The sequence below is a fragment of the Rhincodon typus genome, chromosome 36 (assembly GCF_021869965.1).
Source record: "Rhincodon typus isolate 14 chromosome 36, sRhiTyp1.1, whole genome shotgun sequence".
Lineage (NCBI taxonomy): Eukaryota > Metazoa > Chordata > Chondrichthyes > Orectolobiformes > Rhincodontidae > Rhincodon > Rhincodon typus.
This window is the reverse complement of record NC_063367.1, coordinates 20,991,225-21,011,739: the sequence shown is the minus strand read 5'-3', so window position 1 is coordinate 21,011,739 and position 20,515 is coordinate 20,991,225. Positions and strand designations below refer to the sequence as shown.

General features: G+C 40.8%; 1 protein-coding gene across 3 annotated transcripts in view; it reads left to right on the top strand.

Moving 5' to 3' along the window:
- The first annotated feature begins 1,261 nt into the window (after positions 1-1,261).
- crtc3 (CREB regulated transcription coactivator 3) overlaps positions 1,262-20,515 on the top strand; it is a 69,086-nt gene continuing 49,832 nt past the window's right edge. The window contains exon 1 of one of the 3 annotated variants that reach the window (XM_020522382.2): positions 1,262-2,262. In XM_020522382.2, the coding sequence (XP_020377971.1) occupies positions 2,029-2,262 (234 nt within the window). In that variant the 5' untranslated portion in view covers positions 1,262-2,028. The remainder of the gene's footprint in view (positions 2,263-20,515) is intronic. The other 2 variants (XM_020522380.2, XM_020522383.2) reach the window with 2 other exon arrangements.

The window sequence follows — 20,515 nt, the reverse complement described above, 5'->3', positions numbered from 1 at the left end:
TTGCTTCCTCGAGGTCTGTAGATGATGGGAGTCAATTAAAACATTCAAGACTGAGATTGATCTTTTAAAGGAATATGTATCTAAAGCAGGAAAATGATTCAGATCACATTTGGCTATGATTTAATATAAGTTTGAGGGCTGAATTGGCCTCCTCCTGTTTCCATGTTTCCATCACAGTGTATTCCTTATTTCCTAATCCAGGGGTCATGCATATCTCTCTCTTCTTCCGCTCATATGAAATTTATTTTCATGGCATAGTCAAATCAGAGATATGGTTTGGTCTAGAAGGGAAGGAATTACAGTTCTGTTCCTCATGAATCAGAAATGAAAAAAAAACTACCACAAGATTGTCACAGAAAGAGCTGTTACCTCCATGGTTTAAGTGGCTTTGGAAAATGTTGTTTAGTTGATTAGATCTGGGAGCCATTTATTATTATGTTGATATCACAGGTAAGTACAATTAAAAGTCATTTTACAGGCATTATTGTCATGAGCAAACAAGAAGTTTCTATTTTTCATAGAAATATAAAAGAATAGTGAGTTATAAAAGGTTGCTTAGTGTATCTATTGAATGTATAATTACTCTATCACAGACGTTTCCTCCCATACCACCCACTAATGTTCGATTTTAATGAAAAGTTCCTTTATCCATCTCTGTTGAAAAAAACAAGCAGCGCTATTGTTAAACCTTAAATTCCACTTCTCAAAAGATATAATCCAGTTCCCTTTTACACTCCTTTTGTACTGTAATGATTTTCTCCACAGGAGTGTAAACAATGGTTGCTGCCCTAATTTTCATACATCAACGAGCCCCACTCCCCTATTTAAACAGCAATGTAGACGAAAAAGAAAGGCTTGACCTTACTGAAGGGGAATAAGTGACCTGGTCTTAGTCATGTAAATATCGAAACATCAGGCTGGTCCATCAGCATCCAATATACAAATGTTTCAAAGGTGTCAATTTACCATTTGGCAACCTGATCCAAATACATACTAATAACCTTGCGTACAAAAGAAATCTTTATCGAATGTCAAAGCTTGTCAATTGACATAAAGATAGATCCAGTTCAAAACAGAATTCTTAAAATTAGGACCATCAACCTTGACATTTTAGCACAAATTCCACTTGAAGAAAGCCCCCATCAAACAAACTGTTTGAATATTATAATATCTCTAGCTCAATTTATTCTTTGTGCTGTCTCTTGTCTCCTCTAGTGGTGAAGTTTAGAAGGAACATTTCTCCATCTCTCATTTTGTTTTTTTCCTGTCTGTGTGGGTTGTGAGCGATGACAGAAAACCCAGTCTGAATCTTTTTGGAGCCTGAAAAGAGATTTTTAACTGAGAGAATTTTTTCCTTTTCAAGCTGCTTTAAACGTCTGGATGTCAGTTTCCCAACTTCTGAAGGAAGACAACAACAATAAGAAGAAGATTGCTGTGTGTTTTGCACTGGACGAATGAAAAAAAGATTTGAACTTTTTTTTATTGGAAGGGAGAAAATCTGAGCTTTCATTTTGCTGCAGGATGTTAGTGATGGTGACTGTGTGACTGGAGGGGGTTTGAGTAGAAGATTTTCTGAGCTGAGGTGAATTCACTTTTGACTTTGAGCTGAGGTGAATTTTATTCCGATTTTTTGGTTGAGATGAATTAATTTTTAATGTTGAGTTGAGGTGAATTATGTTCTAATTTTGAGCTGAGGTGAATTTTATTCCTTTTTCTGGCTGAAATGAATTCATTTCTAAATGTTGAGTTGAGGTGAAGTAGGTTTAATTTTGAGCTGAGGTGAATTTTTTTTGTTTTACTGAGGTGAATTCATTTTTAATGTTGAGTTGAGGTGATTTAAGTTTAGTTTTGAGGGGAGGTGAGTTTATTTTTGATTTCGAGCCGAGGAGGAGTTGCTTTCTGGTTGATTTGAGGTGAATTTTGTTTTATATTTTTAAACATATTTTGTGTTTTGAGGGAAGAGTTGGGGTTGTTGGGTTTGTAGAGACTGACCTACCTGATTGTACTTTGCTGGCTGTTCCCCTGGAGATGGCCGGCAGCAGCTCCAGCCCCGGCTGCAGCCCGGGACCCGGCGCTGGGGGCGCCGCGGGTGAAGGGGCTCCGGGCCCCGTCCCCGGGCCCGGCTCCTCCAGCGGCGGTAGCGCCGGCTCGACCGCCTCCAACCCCCGCAAGTTCAGCGAGAAAATCGCCCTCCACAACCAGAAGCAAGCGGAGGAGACGGCTGCCTTCGAGGAGGTGATGAAGGATCTGAATGTATCCCGGGTAAGTGGCCGAAGCACTCGCACCCTCACCCCGGGGGGGCACAATCACGCGAACGCCAGGCTTCGGGGCCTAGGAAAGCTGAGCCCGCAGCAAATACTCCAGAGTTAAAAAAGAAATGTAATTAAATGTGTGTAATGTAAATATACATTAAATTATACACGCGAAAAGTAATTTTACACGTTAAAAATATCTGTTTAATATATTTGAATAATTAAAACATTTATAGTTTCAATATTAGGATATCCATTGCTTCTAATTGATGTTTAAGAATGCTTTAAACATACTTAACGCTAAGTATGTATAATTTTAAATTGTTTTGCATACTAATTACTTTTGCCTGTATTAAAAGTACAACTAAAAGTATTTAAGTTTCTTAAATTGTGTTAAAATATTATTTTTAACTTAAATGATGTACTTTGAGGTATATTTTTACAATATTTGGTTGTCCTTTCAATATATTTAAAACTTGAAACGTTTATTATTTGGAATTATTTCATTTGGTGCAGTTTAAAATCATAGTTTGTGTTTATAATTGAATTTTTCCAATGGTTTGCTGTCATGCTGAAGTGCATTTATTGCAGGATGAATTTATTTTGCATTTATTTGCATTATTGCACTTCAGAAAGGAATTAATTGGGTCTGAAACATTGAGACATCTGGTAGTTGTGAAAAGTGCTATATAAATGCAAGTCTTTTTTATCATATTTACATATCCAGAATTTTCAAAAGCAGCAAGTTCTCTGTTAAATCAGCTGCATGAGTATAGTAATCCGAGAATTACAGAATCCCTACCGTGTGGAAACAGGCCACTTGGCCCAACAAGTCCACACCAACCCTCCAAAGAACATCCCACCCAGATCCATCTCCCTACCCGTTCCCCTGTAGCCATACATTTCCCACTGTTAATGCCTCGAACCTATATATCCGTGAACACTGTGGGCAATTTGGATGGCACGGTGGCTCAGTGGTTAGCACTGCAGCCTCACAGCGCCAGGGACCCGGGTTCGATCCCACCCTCGGGCGACTGTCTGTGTGGAGTTTGCGCATTCTCCCCGTGTCTGTGTGGGTTTCCTCCGGGCGCTCCGGTTTCCTCCCACAGTCCAAAGATGTGCAGGCTAGGTGAATTGGCTGTGTTAAATTGCCCCTAGTGTTCAGGGATGTGTAGATTAGGTGGGTCTGGGTGGGATGCTCTGAGAATTGGTGTGGACTTATTGGGCCGAAGGGCCTGTTTCCACACTGTAGGGATTCTATGATTCTATGAATTTATGAATTTAGCATGGCCAATCCACCTAACCTGCCCGTCTTTGGGAGGAAACTGGAGCACCTGGAGGAAACCCACGCAGACGTGGGGAGAACATGCAAACTCCACACACAGTTGCCCGAGGGTAGACACAGTTTCCCTGACACTGTGAGGCAGCAGTGCTAACACTAAGCCACCGTGCCACCCCGACATGACTAATGCACACTCATCAACCTCTATCATCCCCTTCCCTTATCAACTGAGCTGTCTGGGGGAAATAGTTCTGAAGTCTGATAGTTCACTGAGAGAAGACATTTCTCTTCAACTCAGTCTGAAATGGCTGACCACCCTTATAATTGACATGGGTCATTGTGTTCTTGACTGTGCTCCAGGGAAATAGCCTTTCAGTATCTATCTTGTCAAGACCTCTCATAGATTTAATATGTTTCAACGAAGTCAATTTTCAGTATTCTAAACTCTGGAGGGTATGGAGATCTGCAATAAAAACAGAATGTACTAATGAACTCAGCAAGTCTGGCAGCATTGTGGTTAAACAGAGAATTAACGTTTTGAGTCCAATGACATTTGTTCAGAATTGTCAAAGTGTTCTGAAGAAATGTCATGGAACTCCATGTTAACTCTGTTGTTCTCTCCACAAATACTGCTAGACCTGATGAGTTTCTCCAGCACTTTCAGTTTTTATTCCAGAAGGTATAGGTCCATTTACTCAGTCTAGTTTATAGACTTAGATTAGACATAGATCTAGACTCCCATCCTTAGATTAATCTAGTGTTGTTTGTGGCTCAGTTGGTAGCACTGTCACCATTGAGTCACAAGGTTCTGAGTCAAGTCTCCCTCTAGGTTTTGAGCATAATCAGAGGTGTCAGATTTTGGATGGGATGTTAAACGGAGGCCACGTTTGCCTGCTCAGGTGGATGTAAAACTCTCATGGCACTTTTTCAAAGAGGCATTCTCCCTGATACCCTAATTAATATTTATCCTTCAGTCAACATCATAAAAACAGATTATCTGGTCATTATCACATTGTTGCTTTTGGGAGCTTGCTGTGTGCAAAATTGGCTGCTGCTTTTCCTACATTACAACAGTGATTACACTTTTTTAAAAAGTGTTTTGTTTGCTGTAAAGTGCTTAGAAACATCTAGTGTTTGAGGAATTTGCTGTATAAATGCAAGTCTTATTTTTTAAATGAACCTTCCTTGGGAATGGAGACCAAAACCCTCCTGCTGCCTAGCTAGGACTATGGAGTTTACCTGTTGATTCCGCTGAACCATCCTGCGGTGTCACTCTGTAACCATTCCATTTCTTCATTTTTCCAATATTCAGGGAACCACTGGCAAATAAAAGTTGTGTTTCAAGGGATGTTAATTCGTGTGCCCAACATTGAAATTTATTGGAGACAAGCTGAATGGCCTGTGCTTGAAGAGTGTTAGATTCAGAACTACACTGTGAAGGCAGTATCTGCAATGAGTGGTCAATCTATAAAAACGCTTCCCTGGGCAGATGATGCAACTAATGGGGTAGCTAATTAAAATGCAAATGGGATAACTTCTTACAGAAAATTAGGGAATGGGATCAAGAATATGAGTAACTTGCAGCCAGGTATGTGATGAGTGTAGTGTATCTCAATTGACTGGACAACCGGTTTGCAGCGTAAAGTGATTGCAACAACATGGGTTTAGTTCAGTCCCATTTTTCTAACATTGCTTGAGGCGTGGTGACCCTCTGGTTAACCTAAAATCAGTCATCTTTGTCTAATGGGAGAGCAATCCTATGGTCTGGTGGCGACTTCATATTTACTCGAGAAACAGGTGATAGTGTTCCTAAGGTTCCAAAGCTCTCCAGTCTGGGGGATCTTCCCTGCTGTTTCTGGGTTGAGAGTTGACTCATTGTTGAGATTGGTCACTGTGATTCGTCAATAACTCCCATTGTTAGTGTGATGTGTGACTTCAGGATGGTAGAATCCAAACTAAATACATTTATCATTTCTTTCTAGTTCCTTTGTTTTCATAGAATCTGAGTGCAGCACATAAAGAGGCAATTTGACCCTTTCACTCTGCACCAACTCTTTTTCAAAAACAATACAATTAGTATTGGAAGGCAGATGGAAGCCTTTGTCGTTGACACTAGAGATGAAATGACTGTGCTTGCTTCTGTAAATCAGATGTTGATGCTGTTTGAAAGACAACAACTTATGGAGGGATATTGTGACATTTAATGCATGCATACATTATCCTGTTATGGTGCAACTTTGTCCCTTGTAAGGTCATAAAATTGAATAATTAAGTGAACAAACCCCAGAGTTTAATCATTATTTAGTCAGAGAACTCAGCAGATTGAGGGGGTTTCAGTCTCCAGGTTGGATATATTCAGCACTAAATTACTTGCCAATATTTTTTGAGTTGGTTGCACATAACTAAAGTTTTTTTAATCAGAGTAAACCTTATATTAAAATTGTCTCCTTAAGCTGACATGTTTAAGTACTGTTAAGTAAGCAGTGTTTGCTTTATTAAAAAAAAAAGTCAGCAAAGTAATTTGAATTTCTTTGTGTTTTCTTTTCGGAGTGTCAGTCAGGAAGTGCGCTGGGCAGAAAATGGGTGTCAAGTGTGACGTTTTCTATAATGAATAGATTCTCAGAAATGGTAACTAATCATATTACTCAGTTTACTGGTCTATTTTATCTTAGTGGTTTGTGACAGGTTAAAATGTATTGGGCCTACAGAAGGCTTTAAGTCCCTTTTATAAATGTGGCAACATCTTGTTTCCCTTATGCTTGAATGAACCTTTACTGCTTCGGCAGTACCATCTGGTTCAAATGTCTGCACCTGAGAAACTTGTCCTCGAAGCCCTGCCAATTCATTTTATTGTACAATCCACCAAGAAATCTACTTATCTATAATCTAATCCTTTTAGTCGAATCTGGATAACAGTTGAAGATAATTACCAGCTTTGAGACACTGGCTTGTTGAACTAATTTGTCTACGTATGTCCCACAATTTGAGGTGATTCTGAGCACTTTGTCTGGGCCCACTCTGAGGTTTAGTCTTCAGTGAAATATGGACTTACTTTTCGGTAGCTAATGGCCCAAATAGCTGCAACATTTGGATCGATGGCATGTAGCTGACCTGCCAATGCACCATAATATGAAGCAGGTTCTGCACCTTTAAGTTGCATATAGTAAAAGGATAAGGGTAGGACATCAAGAAAAACTAAAAGCAGAATACTGTAGATGCTGGAAATCTGAAAAAAAAACAGGAAGTGCTGGAGAATTTAAACATTAAAAATTGTCTGCTATCTGGGATCTTCACACTCCAGTTTCTTCAGGCAGTTCTGGACTATTTGTGTTACTTTGACTTTGTGTTAGTTTGACCGCATGGGGCATTGCATCTGTCATTTGCTGACAGCACAGTGCTGTAGAAGTAGCAGCTTAACAGTTTGGAGCTACAGCCTGCTGCATAGGGCCTACGATATTCCTGGAGACAATGTTTAATTTTAAAACCACAAGGAGCAGTGCATTTCATAATTGGACGGTTGGGGAAGTCTGTACGGAGACTTTTCATCATCACTGCTTTCGGTCTGTATTCCGAAGGCGGTTATTTGTGCTGTATTTAATTGTTTGAAACAGTGTCAATCTTTGAACTGTCTAGCATGAGTCAATAGGAAAGTTTTATTCTGCATGGCTTTGGTTGTGTTCCATGTCGATGACCAAGCTATTTTGTCAATTCCTGTTAGTTTGGCCTTGAACACCCTTTGGTTGTTAGCCTCACTGCTTCCAGATGCGTATTTGTGAACTTAGGCACTTGCTGTTTGGTTTTTGCTGGAATGTTGTGTATTTATACAGAGCTTACCCAGGTCTTTCAAAACAAGTTATGCACTTACGAACTTGTTTTGGAATGCCGCACCTATGGTGAATATGGCAGCTTGGTAAGATCTCAGTGATGGCACCTTTGAATGTGGCTATTCCAAAACTCTATTGGCTGGCCTCCCGCTGTACACCTGGGATTATCTGAACCTTTCCTGCCTCTATCCTATCTTGCACATGTTCAGTTGATCCTTCACCCATCTCTCTTTTTCTCTGTATTCGGACATATGGTTCCTTTATTTCATTTTAAAATTCTCATCCTTGTTTTCAGAACCTTCCATGGGTCTTACCCCTCCCTATCTCCATAACCTCGAGTTATCCAATTCCCTGCATTCTTCCAGTCTTGACCTCTTCCGCTTCCCAGTTTTTGTTGTCCTTTCGCTTAACAGAACACTTGTGGTTTTATGCAATTCTTCCCAACCAACCTCAGAAACGTGAACAAATTTCTACTGGATAATGTTTAACAAGATTTTGTAATGAGATTAAATTGCACAGGCCCAACCCATGTTGGTAGCTTTGTATTGTCATGTTTAGACTGTCTAATTAAGTACAAAACCTGTAGCCACATGAAGCATTGCCTCTCTTTGTACTTGCAAGACTCTGAAATTCTTAAGGCCTCTGTGTTTTACTAACACAACAGAATGTGGTGATTACAATTATGGTGTAATTTTTGTTTGGTCTTTCTTTGGTTTATTCACTACCTGCATGCAGCACTGAGGTGACTGGTAGATGTTCTGTTTTTGGTGATGGTAGGACTGCGAGATATATTTGCCAGAGCACTGGGAGGGTACTGTGGGAACGTCTCACCCACGCAATGACTAGAAGCTCATGTCTGAGGTAGTACCAACCTGGATTAAATGCTCAGAGTGTGGCTTGACCTCACAGTCTGGAAACTCTGAGGTCAGAGTGGCAACAACTGAACCGCATTGACAATGGCCTCAACATAGAATTCACCAGCTTCAAAATCTCCCCACCCCCAGCCTCATCCCATGTTTAGCCCTCCCTTTCATCCCTGTCTCCTTGGCCTGATATAACATGTCCATCTTCCTTCTCAGCTATCTGCTCCACCCTTCCCACTGACCAATCTCTACAACCCCCTATCTGCATCCACCCATCACTATCCCACTTACCTGCCCCTAACCCCATCTCCCATTTATTTCCCAGCTCCCTTCACCCTTCCCAGTCCTGATGAAGGGTACAGATCCAAAATGTCGACTTTCCTGTTTCTCTGACGCTGCCTGACCTGCTGTGTTCCTCCACATTGACGTGACATGTTGGTGGAGTGATCCCATGGCTTGAAATTTCCAGCTGTGTCTGTGACAGGAATCAACAGCCATGGGTAGATGTAATAAAACAAAGCACTGCAGATGCTGGAAATCAGAAACAGGAATTGCTGGAGAAACTCAGCAGGCTTGGCAGCATCTCTGAAGAGAAAGCAGAGCTAATGTTTTGAGTCCAGTGACCCTTCTTCAGAAACATTAACTCTGCTTTCTCTCCACAGACGCTGCCAGACTTGCTGAGTTGCTCCAACAATTCCTGTTTCTGTTTCAACTACTCATAGCTCTTCTCTCAAGGCAATAAAACTGTTGTTAGCATAGAGAATATCAGAATTAGCAATTCAACAAAGAATTGTTTTGAGGCCTTTCATTTTGTTCTCGTTCCACTGTAGATTGACCATTGCATTAATTTCCAATGATGGGGAGTTCCAACATAGAATGTAAACTCTGTCGATTGAGATACCTGAAAATAATTCAAGACAGGCAGTTCGCAACTATATTCAGTATTGTTTGGGCTATTAAAATCATAGAAGAATACAAAACAGGCAGAGATCATTTGGTCTTAAACATAGAATAGTACAGTACAGGAACAGGCCCTTCGGCCCACTGTGTCTGTGCAGACTATGACGCTGCCCTAAACTAATTCCATCTGCCTGCACATGGTCCGTATTCCTCTATTCCCTGCCTGTTTCCCCCTCTATTCCCTGCCTGTTTCCCCCTCTATTCCCTGCCTGTTCATATGTCAGTCTAAGTACTCTTAAAGGTGTTATTGTATTTGCTTCACCACCTCCCCCGTAGCACGATCCAAGCACATACCATGCTCTATGCAAAAACAAAACTTGCCTCACATATCTCCTTTAAACTATCCCCTCTCACCTTAAACCTATGCTGCCTAGTCCCAGAGTCATACAACATGGAAACAGACCCTTTGGTCCAACCAGTCCATGCTAAACATGATCCCAAAGTAAACTAGATCCACCTGCCTACTTTTGGCCCACATCCCTCCAAACTTTCCTATTCATGTACTTCTTAGTATTTTACATTTCCACCATGAGAAAAAGACTCCAGCTAGCCACCCTATCTATGCCTTTCATAACCTTATAGGTCTCTGTAAAGTTGCCCCTCAGTCTCCAAGGCTCTGGTGAAAACAATCCAAATTTGTCCAATATCTCCTTATAGCTAATACACTCCAATCCAGGCAACATCCTGATAAGCCTCTTCTGCACGCTCTCTAAAGTCTTCACATCCTTCCTATAGTGTGGCGACCAGAACTGCACACAATACTCCAAATGTGGCCTAATTAAAGTTTTATACAGTTGCACATGGCTTGTCAATTTTTATACTCAATATAAATTGATGAAGGCCCCAGTTGATGAAGGCAAACATGCCATATACCTTCTTTACTACCTGATCCAGTTGTGTTGCCACTTTCAGGGTCAAATGGACTTGCCCCCCCACTCCCCACTGCAGTACCCCTGTATATCAATGTTCCCAAGGGTTGTGCTATATTTTCGTCTTACATTTTGGGAGATCAGAATGCATCACCTCAAACTTGTCTGGATTAATCTCCATCTGCCATTTGTCTGCCCAACCTTCCAACTGATGTATATCCTGCTGTATCCTTCCTCACTATGTATATATCTTCACCAATTTTCATGACTGCAAACTTACTAATCAGACACCTACATTTTCATCCCAACAATTTACACATATTACAACAGGTCCTTGAATCTGTGCTGGCTCTTTGCAGGTAGCCCCACCCGCCCCCACTCTTTCCCCGCCTCTCTACAACATGTTCGTATCTGTCAGATTTCTTTCTGAAGGCTATTATTGAATTAGTTTCCATCACCCTATCGGGCAATGTATTCCTGATCATTGCAGCAACAAAAAATTCCCTTGTGTTGCCTCTGGTTCTTTTACTACTCGTCTCAAACCTGCATCTTGTAGTTTCTGATATGTCATACTGGAAGTAAGTACTCTTTATTTACTCCATTCAAACCTTTTACAATTTTGTAAACCTCTATCAATATTCCTCTTGGCTTCCCCTGTATTAGAACAACCCCAGCTTTTCCATACAGCTAATCCCTCATCCCTGGAAGTACTTTAGTAAATCTCTTCTGTAATGTTTCCAGGACCTTTTAAGTCTTTCCTGGAATGGTGGTGCCTAGAATAAAGCACAGTGCTGTTGCTGGAACTGGACAAATTTTTCATCTGGATTTAGCAGTGTTTCCTCACTTTTGTCCTATGGGTCTGGTTATAGAGCTCAGGGTCACATCTGTTTCATTACATTTGGGACCCACCGTCAGATCACAGAGGGGGGAGACAGTAACTGAGCACAGCAAAACATCGCAGAATGTTTTGCAGGGTGCAATGGTTAGTTGTGGAAAAGTTGAGACATTTGTTAGGGGAAGAGACTACAGGTGAAGTTTGATGTCAGTTTTGGAAAGTGATTAAAGGTCATTTCCTTAGCCCGAACATATTAGCACTATGAGTGAACCAGGCATGCTGGAAGAGGATGTTGTATGAGAGAGAGGGGGAGACAGAGACAGACAGACATAGGGGTGGAGTCTGCATCCGGTTTTGCCAAGCTCAATAGTTTGTTGGTTGGTTAACATTATTTTAATGGAGGTCCTCCTAGGACAGATACAGCATAGGGATAGATACACAGTAAAGCTCTCTCTACTCTTTTAAACTGAAAGTAAGACTATTTTTGCATGGTCCCCGTCAAACACTCACTCTGTACTGTCACAAGGAAGTGTCTGTTCTACAATCTCAGCAGTTATTCCTATCCATGTTGTGATATTATTCCACGATCCACACAGATCACACTCTGACCTCAGAAGTTTGCTCGTTGATCAGGAGGTGTGACATGCTGCTGCCCAAATTCATTTCATTTGGGCCCCTTACAGTGATTGGACAGAGGGGCCTTTCATTCCACCTATTTGGGCTAAACTGGGATGCTGAAGCCAGTGGTGTTTGCTGAATGTGACCGTGCATGTGTGTAACATGTATGGCAACAGAAAGCCATTATTTTACGCCTTGTGTTAAAGGAAGACTCATACTTTGTGGAGTGAAGGGGAAGTCTGATGTTAAATTGGACTTAACTCAATAAATGATTAATCTGCTGAGTGTGATCATCTAAATAACTGGTCACACTATAACTTTATTTTTAATGCCAGTGCTCAGAGTGTTAATTCACCAGCCTTGTAATTATAAATCGGTGCTTGTTAGAAAATAGTAAGTTAGCTTGGAGTTCATGATCAGAAATGGAAGCATTGTTTTAACATTTAGTTTGTAATAAAATACATTAATCCCTTAAAAAAAACTTGAGGCTGGGGAGGATCACAAATAAATTTTTTCACCTCCCCAGCTAAAGGCTTACTGAGTTATAGAGCCACATATGACTGTGACCTCCGGCACAGTACCTCAGTTAATTTTCATCTTGCAATATAGCTGTATTTGAAGATTGTTTGACTGTGGGAACATCACAGTTCTGATCCTGACATTAGCAGGCACACTCAGATTCGGGAGGGTTCACTAGACAAGCATCAGGACCTTGAATTATTTTTCCCCTCCTGATCGTGTCCTGACACTCCCACCTGCAACAATGGTTGATATCGACACAGACCAGAGATTCTTTCCTTTCTTTCTGTGCGGCCCAGCGTTCACACCGCCTACAAAGAGGCTGATGCTGTTTGTCTTAAACAATGTGACATTCTCCTGTTCAGCCAAGAGCAGGGGGGCTTCATAACTGGCCACACAGTTGCATGTTAATGTTCGTTTGCTTCCAAAGTTGCTCTTGACTTTAATTTGATGGTGTGGTTGGAAATACCTTTATCGTTTATCAAATATGGTTAAATAGAAGGAAAGTTACAGCAAGCTGGAAATCAGAACACTAGAGAGAGCAAAAACCAATTAAAATATCAGGCATGAGTTCTTCTTTATAACTGGCCAATTCCACACCTTGAATATAAACCTAGCTTTTCCCTGAAAGACCTCTTGTATATTTCAATTTTTTTTGTTTTCATTAAACAAATAATTGCTGCAATTTATTGTATTCTACTGTGGCTTATCATGCCTTTCGTTTAGGAAATGGAAGAAAATCCTTTATAAGTCACAACTTTGACTTATTCTAAAGTGCAATGTGGCCAATTAAGCTCTTTCTAAGAAAAGTCATCATAATACAGGAAATGCAGCAGCCAATTTGTACACAAGATCACACAAGCAGCAATGAGATCATGACTGTGTAATCTGTTTTAGTAATGTTGATCATGGGATATATATTGGCCTAAGACAGGAGTCAGCTCAGTTTTAACATGATTGAAATGTGGGCACCCTGATAGTGCAACACTCCCTCAGTGCTTCATTGGAATGTTAGAGTTTTTGTTTCCAAAATATATTTTATTCATAAAATTTGTGAAAGAAAACTACATTGAAAAACATTTGCAAATTCTGAAAATTTTTAAGTGGAATAAAATTCAACTTGTGCTGGATACAATGTACTGTACATCATGTTCCAATCATTCAGTATTCATAATATTTGCAATGAATGTTCCATTTCCGGTATACAACACGAGGGCAAAACATTTCAGATTGGAAATCCTCAAAAGTGCAATTGAAGTAAACATTTCTCTGTTACACTGTGTTCCACTTCAAGATGCATTTTTAATACTCTTAATCTTCACAATGCATGTTCTTTATAAGAGTTAGAGGCCAAGGGATGCTCTATTTTCCAGCTGTTTGGCACGCCATGGCTGATGGGCCTTAAGCAGTAAATTTTGCCCATTGTACCTCTTCAGCAGCTGCCTCAATCCTCAGTATCTCTCAGCTGTGGTACTGTAACTTTGGAATGTCCCAGGCTGCACCACTCGATTGAGGACAACTCTTTGCACTGGAAAACTAGTGAGCTTCAGGCAGATCAAAGGTGCAGTTGATGTTTGTCCCAGTGTGCGCTCTTGGGACCAACTATAGAGCAGAGTCCTGCTTCACGGAGCTCAAAATAAGCCTCATCAAAAACCACAGTGCGCCTTTCCAGATCATCTTTGCAAAGGCACTTGTTCAAAGCAGAGTCTTGTACCCACCACCCATTGGTAGTGCTGCAAGAGTTCCCCTGCTGACCCACATCTAGGAATGCCTAGTCATATCTTTGTCATTGAATGAATAAAAAAAATTCCATGCAGTCCTTAATTATGTATGAAGACCCAGAAGCATGCAGTTGAGACAGAACAAGACTCTGAGTCAGTGACAACCCTATTGTTTAGGAAGCTGGCAAAGTGGAATGCACTTTAGATAGCAGCAGTGACACACCTATGGTGGGGTTGGAGTTGGACTAACATTTCCAAGAAGAGCATCTCTGACAATGCAGCAGCCCTGCAGGGTTAACTTCACTCAATATTTTGACTGATGAGACTTGAACATGGAGCCACATCATATTTCAAATAATTTTTCCTTTTAAGTTTTGATCCATTGAAGTAACTTACTGTTTCCGGCATGTTGGGCAACACGCCTGAATGGCACTGAGCAACTGAGAAAGGGCAGGTTTTGCACAAATGTGATGAGCTTCAGGGCAAAATGTTTTTGGCGAGTTACCAACGTACAAAAGGTCACATCCGATAAGAAAACAAAAACACCTGTCTACATTTTAATTTGTTAAATTTTTTTCATGGGATCAGGTTTGGCTTCTCATTTTACCTGCCCCTGTAAAGAATTGTCATACACACACAAACAAACACATACACACAAAACAGCATCTTTAAATTAGCAAGTTTGCCTCCTGTGTGCCCGCTGTGAGATTTAAATTCCACTTTTCTGGATTATTATTGCAAACGTCTAGATAATATAGCATATCAGCGTTTTTAGATTTTAAAAATGTTCTGGACTTAGTAAAAGGGGGAAAAAATTCCATGGTTTAGAGATGATACAAAACCAGTAAAAGTAGAAAAAAATGAGGAGGAGTTAAACAGACTTTTGAGGATGTTAATTGGTGAATGAATGGAAAGCGAACTGGTGGATTGAATTTTATGCAGAAAACTCAAAGTACTGCATTTTGAAGGAAAAATGTAAAGAGGCGATAGAAACATGGAAAATAGGAGCAGGAGTTGGCTATTCAAACCTGCATCACCATTCATTACGATCATGTCAAATGATCCAACTCAATAGCCTGTTCCTGCCTTACTGCATGTTTTTTGGTCCCTTTAGCCCCAAGTGCTATATCTAACTGCTTCTTGAAATTATACAGTGTTTTGGCCTCGACTGCTTTCTGTGGCGGTGAAATCCACAGGCTCACAACTCTCTGGATGAAGAAATTTCTCTTCATCTCAATCCTACATGGTTTACCTCATGTCCTTAGACCAGGATCCCCAGTTGTGGATTCCCCGGTCATTAGAAATATCCTTCCTGTATCTACCCTGTCTGGTCCTGGTAGAATTTTATTGTTTCTGTGATACTTCTCCCTCACTTCTCTGAACTCCAGTGAATATAATCCTAACTGATTCAATCTCTCCTCATACATCAGACTCACCATCCCAGGAATCAGTCAGGTAAACCTTCACTGTATTCTGTCTATAGCAAGAACATTCTTCTTCAGATAAGGAGAAAAACTGCACACAATATTCCAGGCGTGGTCTCACCAAGGCCCTGCATAATTGAAGCAAGACATTCTTGTCCCTGTACTAGAATTCTCTCAGTTTGAAGGCCAATGTACCATTTGCTTTCTTGACCACCTGCAAGCTTACTTTTAATAGTTGATGTACAAGGACATTCAGGTCTTGTTGCACATTCCCCTCTCTCAATTTACAGCCATCCAGATAATTTGACTTCCTAATTTTACGACCAAAGTGAATAACCTTACCTTTATCCATATCTGCCAACGTTTGTCGATTCAATCAACTTGTCCAAATCACACTGAAACATCTCTGCATCCTCCTCGCAGCTCACCCTCCTACCCAGCTTTGAGTTATCTGCAAATTTGAGATATTACATTTAGTTCCCTCATCTAAATTATTAACATATATTGTGAATGTCTGGGGTCCTAGCCTTAATCCCTGTGTTTCCACACTAGACACTGCCTGCCATTCAGAAAAAAACTTCTTTGTTTTCACTCTTTGTTTCCTGTTTACCAACCAGTGTTCTATCCATCTCCACGCACCCCAATAATTCATGATTTGTGTTATGATCATCATTGCCAAGACAAGCTTTGTATTCCATATCTGTTTAGTTCATTTCAAATCCTACTGCAGTAGTTGTAACTTACATCCTGAAAACAGTAGCCTCTGCATTGCTAGTCCAGCAACATGGCCACTATGCACTGCCTTCCCAACAAACTAAATGGTACCACTTTAAAGTGAGTGCAGGAACAGAGACATCTGGGGATTCACATGCACAAACCTTGAAGGTGTCAAGACACATGGCTATAGTCTCTAATAAAGCAAACGTAAGGATCCTTGACTTTATAAAACAAGTCACTGAGCAGAGAAAAACAAGCAGGTGAAGCTTTGAAACAACTGGGTAGCTCTTGGTTGAAGTATTATGACCAATTCTGAGCAGAAGCTAGAAATACCATTTATTATAGTACCTTTACTGGAATAAAGTGTCCCGTAGAGCTTTTCAGGAATACGTACAAAACAACAAGATGTCGGGGCCTTGGAGAGGATGCAGTGGAGGTTTGCCGGGATGGTACCAGAGATTTGAAACTTTGTTGATCTGAAGATATTGAAGAAACTGTTGTTATTCTTCTTACAGCAGAAAATGTTAGTAGAAAATTTGATAGCTGTGTTCAAAATTATGAGGGGAATAAGAACCTTCAATCAGTATCACACTCCAGGATGTAGTCCAGTGATTTCCTTCTCTTTCTCCATTGACAATCAAACGTGTGTGTGGATTTTGAGTCAAGACACAGTCAGGTTTGGTTTTTAACACACTCTGCAGTCGAATAGCTTGCTTACTATCAGCTTCCTAGTCCCAGAATACCCATTTAAACAAGGTGACTGAAGCTGTGGAACTATAACCCAGTTTGAGTCCATGCATTAATGAGTCATGGGTAAGATTTTCTGGGGTGAAGAAGACTAGTGTTTCTTGACTCAGTTTGATCAGTTTTGTAACAATGCACAATAACTTTGTGAGGTTTGGTTGCCATACATATAACATTAGCATTTGGAAAATAAAGCAAAGCAGGCATATAATTTGTTCATTTTTTAAAATTTGACCGGTTCTGTGTCAATATTTACTGAGTCCATCCAGATAACTGTTGCAAAATATTCCTCCTCCCTCTATTTGACTCATGCAGTTGATGGAGAACAGACAGTCTTGAGCAATAATAAATCTGGTTTGATGGTTATTTGGGCAGTCTGCCACTTACTGCAACATAACTGGTTTCATTACACTTTCCCTTGAGAGCAAGACAAGCACCTTTCAACCTCTCCGCTAAGCAGAACAGACCAAAACACTTTACCAAAACCAATTTGAAGGAAACCGTAGCAGCCATTTTGTGCAGAACAAGATTCTCAGAACAACAGTTAAACAAATGGGGCCAGTTAATGTGGGAGGATAGCAATTAGAGGCAGGAGTAGGCCATTCTGCCCTCTGAACCTGCTCTGCCTTCCAATAAGATTGTGGTTGCTCTGGGTATAGAGTGAGCTCCACTTCCCTCTCTGTCCCCAGTAAACCCTGGACTGACTGGTCTATCAAACTACCTGACTCAGCCTGGATTGAAATAAATGACCGAGCCTCCACTACTTCATGGGGAAGAGAATTCCCAGATTAACAAAAATCTGAAAGAAAATAAAGTTCTTTAGTCCATGTTATGAGAGGAATCTCTTCATGAATTGTGTTCCTTAGTTCTCAGCTCCCCACAAGAGGAAACATCTTCCCAGTATCCTATGGCATGGTGGCTCAGTGGTTAGCACTGCTACCTCACAGCACCAGGGACCCGGGTTCAGTTCCACCCTTGGGCAACTGTCTGTGCGGAGTTTGCACATTCTCCCCGTGTCTGCGTGGGTTTCCTCTGGGTGCACCAGTTTCCTCCCACAGTCCAAAGATGTGCAGGTTAGGTGCATTGGCCATGCTAAATTGCCCGTAGTGTTCAGGGGTGTGTAGCTTAGGTGGGTTATAGTGGGGTCTGGGTGGGATGCTTTGAGGTTCGGTGTGGACTTGTTGGGCCGAAGGGCCTGTTCCCACACTGTAGGGATTCTATGATTCTTATCCGGGCCCTTCAGGATCTTGTATGTTTCAATAAGATCACATCTCCATTTTCTGACTTCTAGAATAAGACCAACCTGTTCAGCCTTTCTTCAAAAGGAAAGTCCTTCATCCAGGAATGATATCAGTTCAGTGGCCTTCTTTTCATACAGCTGTGTCTCTTTCCAAATAAGGAGACCAAACTTATACACACCACTCCAGGTGTGGAGTCCCCAAGGCACTGTGCAGCTAGAGTAAAACTTCCTTACTGTTATATTCCTTTTCCCTTGCAATAAAAGCCAACATTCCATTTGCATTTGTAATCACTTGCTGTATCTGGGCAGTAACCTTTTGTAATTCATGTATCAGGTCACAAAGATCCCCCCGCACCATTGAATTTTAGTCTAACAGATTTATTTGAAATCATAAGCTTTTGGAGCGCAGCCCGTTCGTCAGGTGCAATGAGAGAGAAGCACGCAGAACACAGAGTTTATAGGCAGAGAGATCAAGGGCAGAGAGATTAAAAGATCATACAACGGGTGTGAGTGGAGTGTCAGATAATAAGTCTCTGCAGCTGACCAAGAGTGCACCTGATGAAGGAACTGTGCAACGAAAGCTTGTGATTTCACATAAATCTGTTGGACTGTAACTGGTGTCGTGTGACTCCTGAGTTTGTCCACCTCAGTCCAACACTGGCACCTCCACATCTTGACCACTGAGTTTTGTAATCTTAATTTAAATAATGTGCCTCTTTTCTATTCTTCCTCTTAAAGTTAACAAGTTGACATTTTCCATGTTATACTCCCAACTGCCAATTTCTTTTACCTGCTGACTTAACCTGTCTAGATCCATATGGAGATATACAGCATGGAAACAGACCCTTCAGTCCAACTTGTCCATGCTGACCAGATATCCTACTTAAATCTAGTCCCTTTTGACAGTATTTGGCTCATATCCCTCTAAACCCTTCCTATTCATGTACCCATCTAGATGCTTTTTAAATGTTGTAATTGTACCAGCCTCCACCACTTCCTCTGGCAGCTCATTCCATAGAAACATCATACTAATCATGAAAAATTGCCCCTTAGGTCCCTTTTAAATCTTTCTCCTCTCACCTTAAACCTATGCCCTCTAGTTTTGATCACCCCCACTTCGGGGAAAAAACCTTGTCTATTTACCCTATCCATGCCCCTCATAATTTTATAAACCTCTATAAGGTCACCCCCTCAGCCTCCGATACTCGGGAAATAGCCCCAGCCTATTCAGCCTCTCCCTATAGCTCAAAGCCTCCAACCCTGGCAACATCCTCAAGTCTTTTCTGAAACCTTTCAAGTTTCACAACATCCTTCCTTTAGGAGGATGACCAGGATTGCACACAATACTCCAAAAGTGGCCAAACCGATGTCCTGTACAGCCACAACATGACCTCCCAACTCCTATACTCAATGCACTGACCATTAAGCACAAGCACACTAAACGCCGCTTTCGCTATTCTATCTACCTGTGATTCCATTTTCAAGGAATTATGAACCTGCACTCCAGGGTCTCTTTGTTCGGCAACACTCCCCAGGACCTTACCATTAAGTGTACGTGTCCTGCCCTGATTTGCTGTTCCAAAATGCAGCATTTATCTAAGTTAAACTTCATCTGTTACTTTGTCATAACTTGCTTTTCTATCTATCTATCTTGATGTCATGGACAAATTTAGCTAGCGTACATTTGTTAAAATCATTGATATAGATTGTACTTGAGTGTTGATCAAACATTGATGCCTGTGGCACTGCACTTATTACAACTTGCTAACCCAAAAAACCCTTTTATCCCGACTCTCTGCTTCCTGCTAACTAGCCAATCCTTTATCTCTGCTAATATGTAACCCCAACACCTTGTGCTCTTGTCTTGTGCAGTAACTGTTGTGGTAACTAATCAAGTGCCTTTTGAAAATCCAAGCATTCTACATCTACACAATTCCCTTTATTCACCTTGCTTGATTCCTCCTCAAAAAACTCTAATTTATTAATTAAATATGATTTCCTTTTTACAGAGCTATGTTGACTCTGATAGTTTAATTTTCTAACAGTCTTGCTATAGCCTCCACAATAATAGATTCTGGCAATTTCCCTATGACCAGTTTTAGGCTACCTGGCCAATTGTCTTTTTTTGTCGAGTGATGAGTGTTGAAAAATGAAATAACAGTCTTCATGAGTGTTCTAGAATTTTGTTCCTGACTGCAGGGAGAATAGCGAGCTGTCCAACAAACAGGTTTGTCTTTTGCAGGTGAGGAAGGTGCAGATCTGCTAAGGGAGTGCTGCACTGTCAGACGTGTCATCTTTCAGTTGAGGTGTTGAACTGAGACCCATCTGCCTGTACGGGTTAATGTAAAAGATACATGACTACTACGTTGAAAAAGAGCAGTGGAGTTATCCTCGGTATCCTGGCCAGTATTTATCCCTCAATCAACATTTCAAAAAAAAAATGATCTAGACATTATCACATTGCAGTTGGTAGGGATTTGCTGTGTACAAATCAGCTTCCATATTTCCAACATGATAGCTGTGACTACACTTCATAAAGTACTTAATTGATTGTGAAGTATTTGAGATGTTTGGTGGTCATGAGAAGTGCTATGTTACAGCGATCCATCTTTTTAATATTTTCTCTAACACAGTGACATCCAAACTA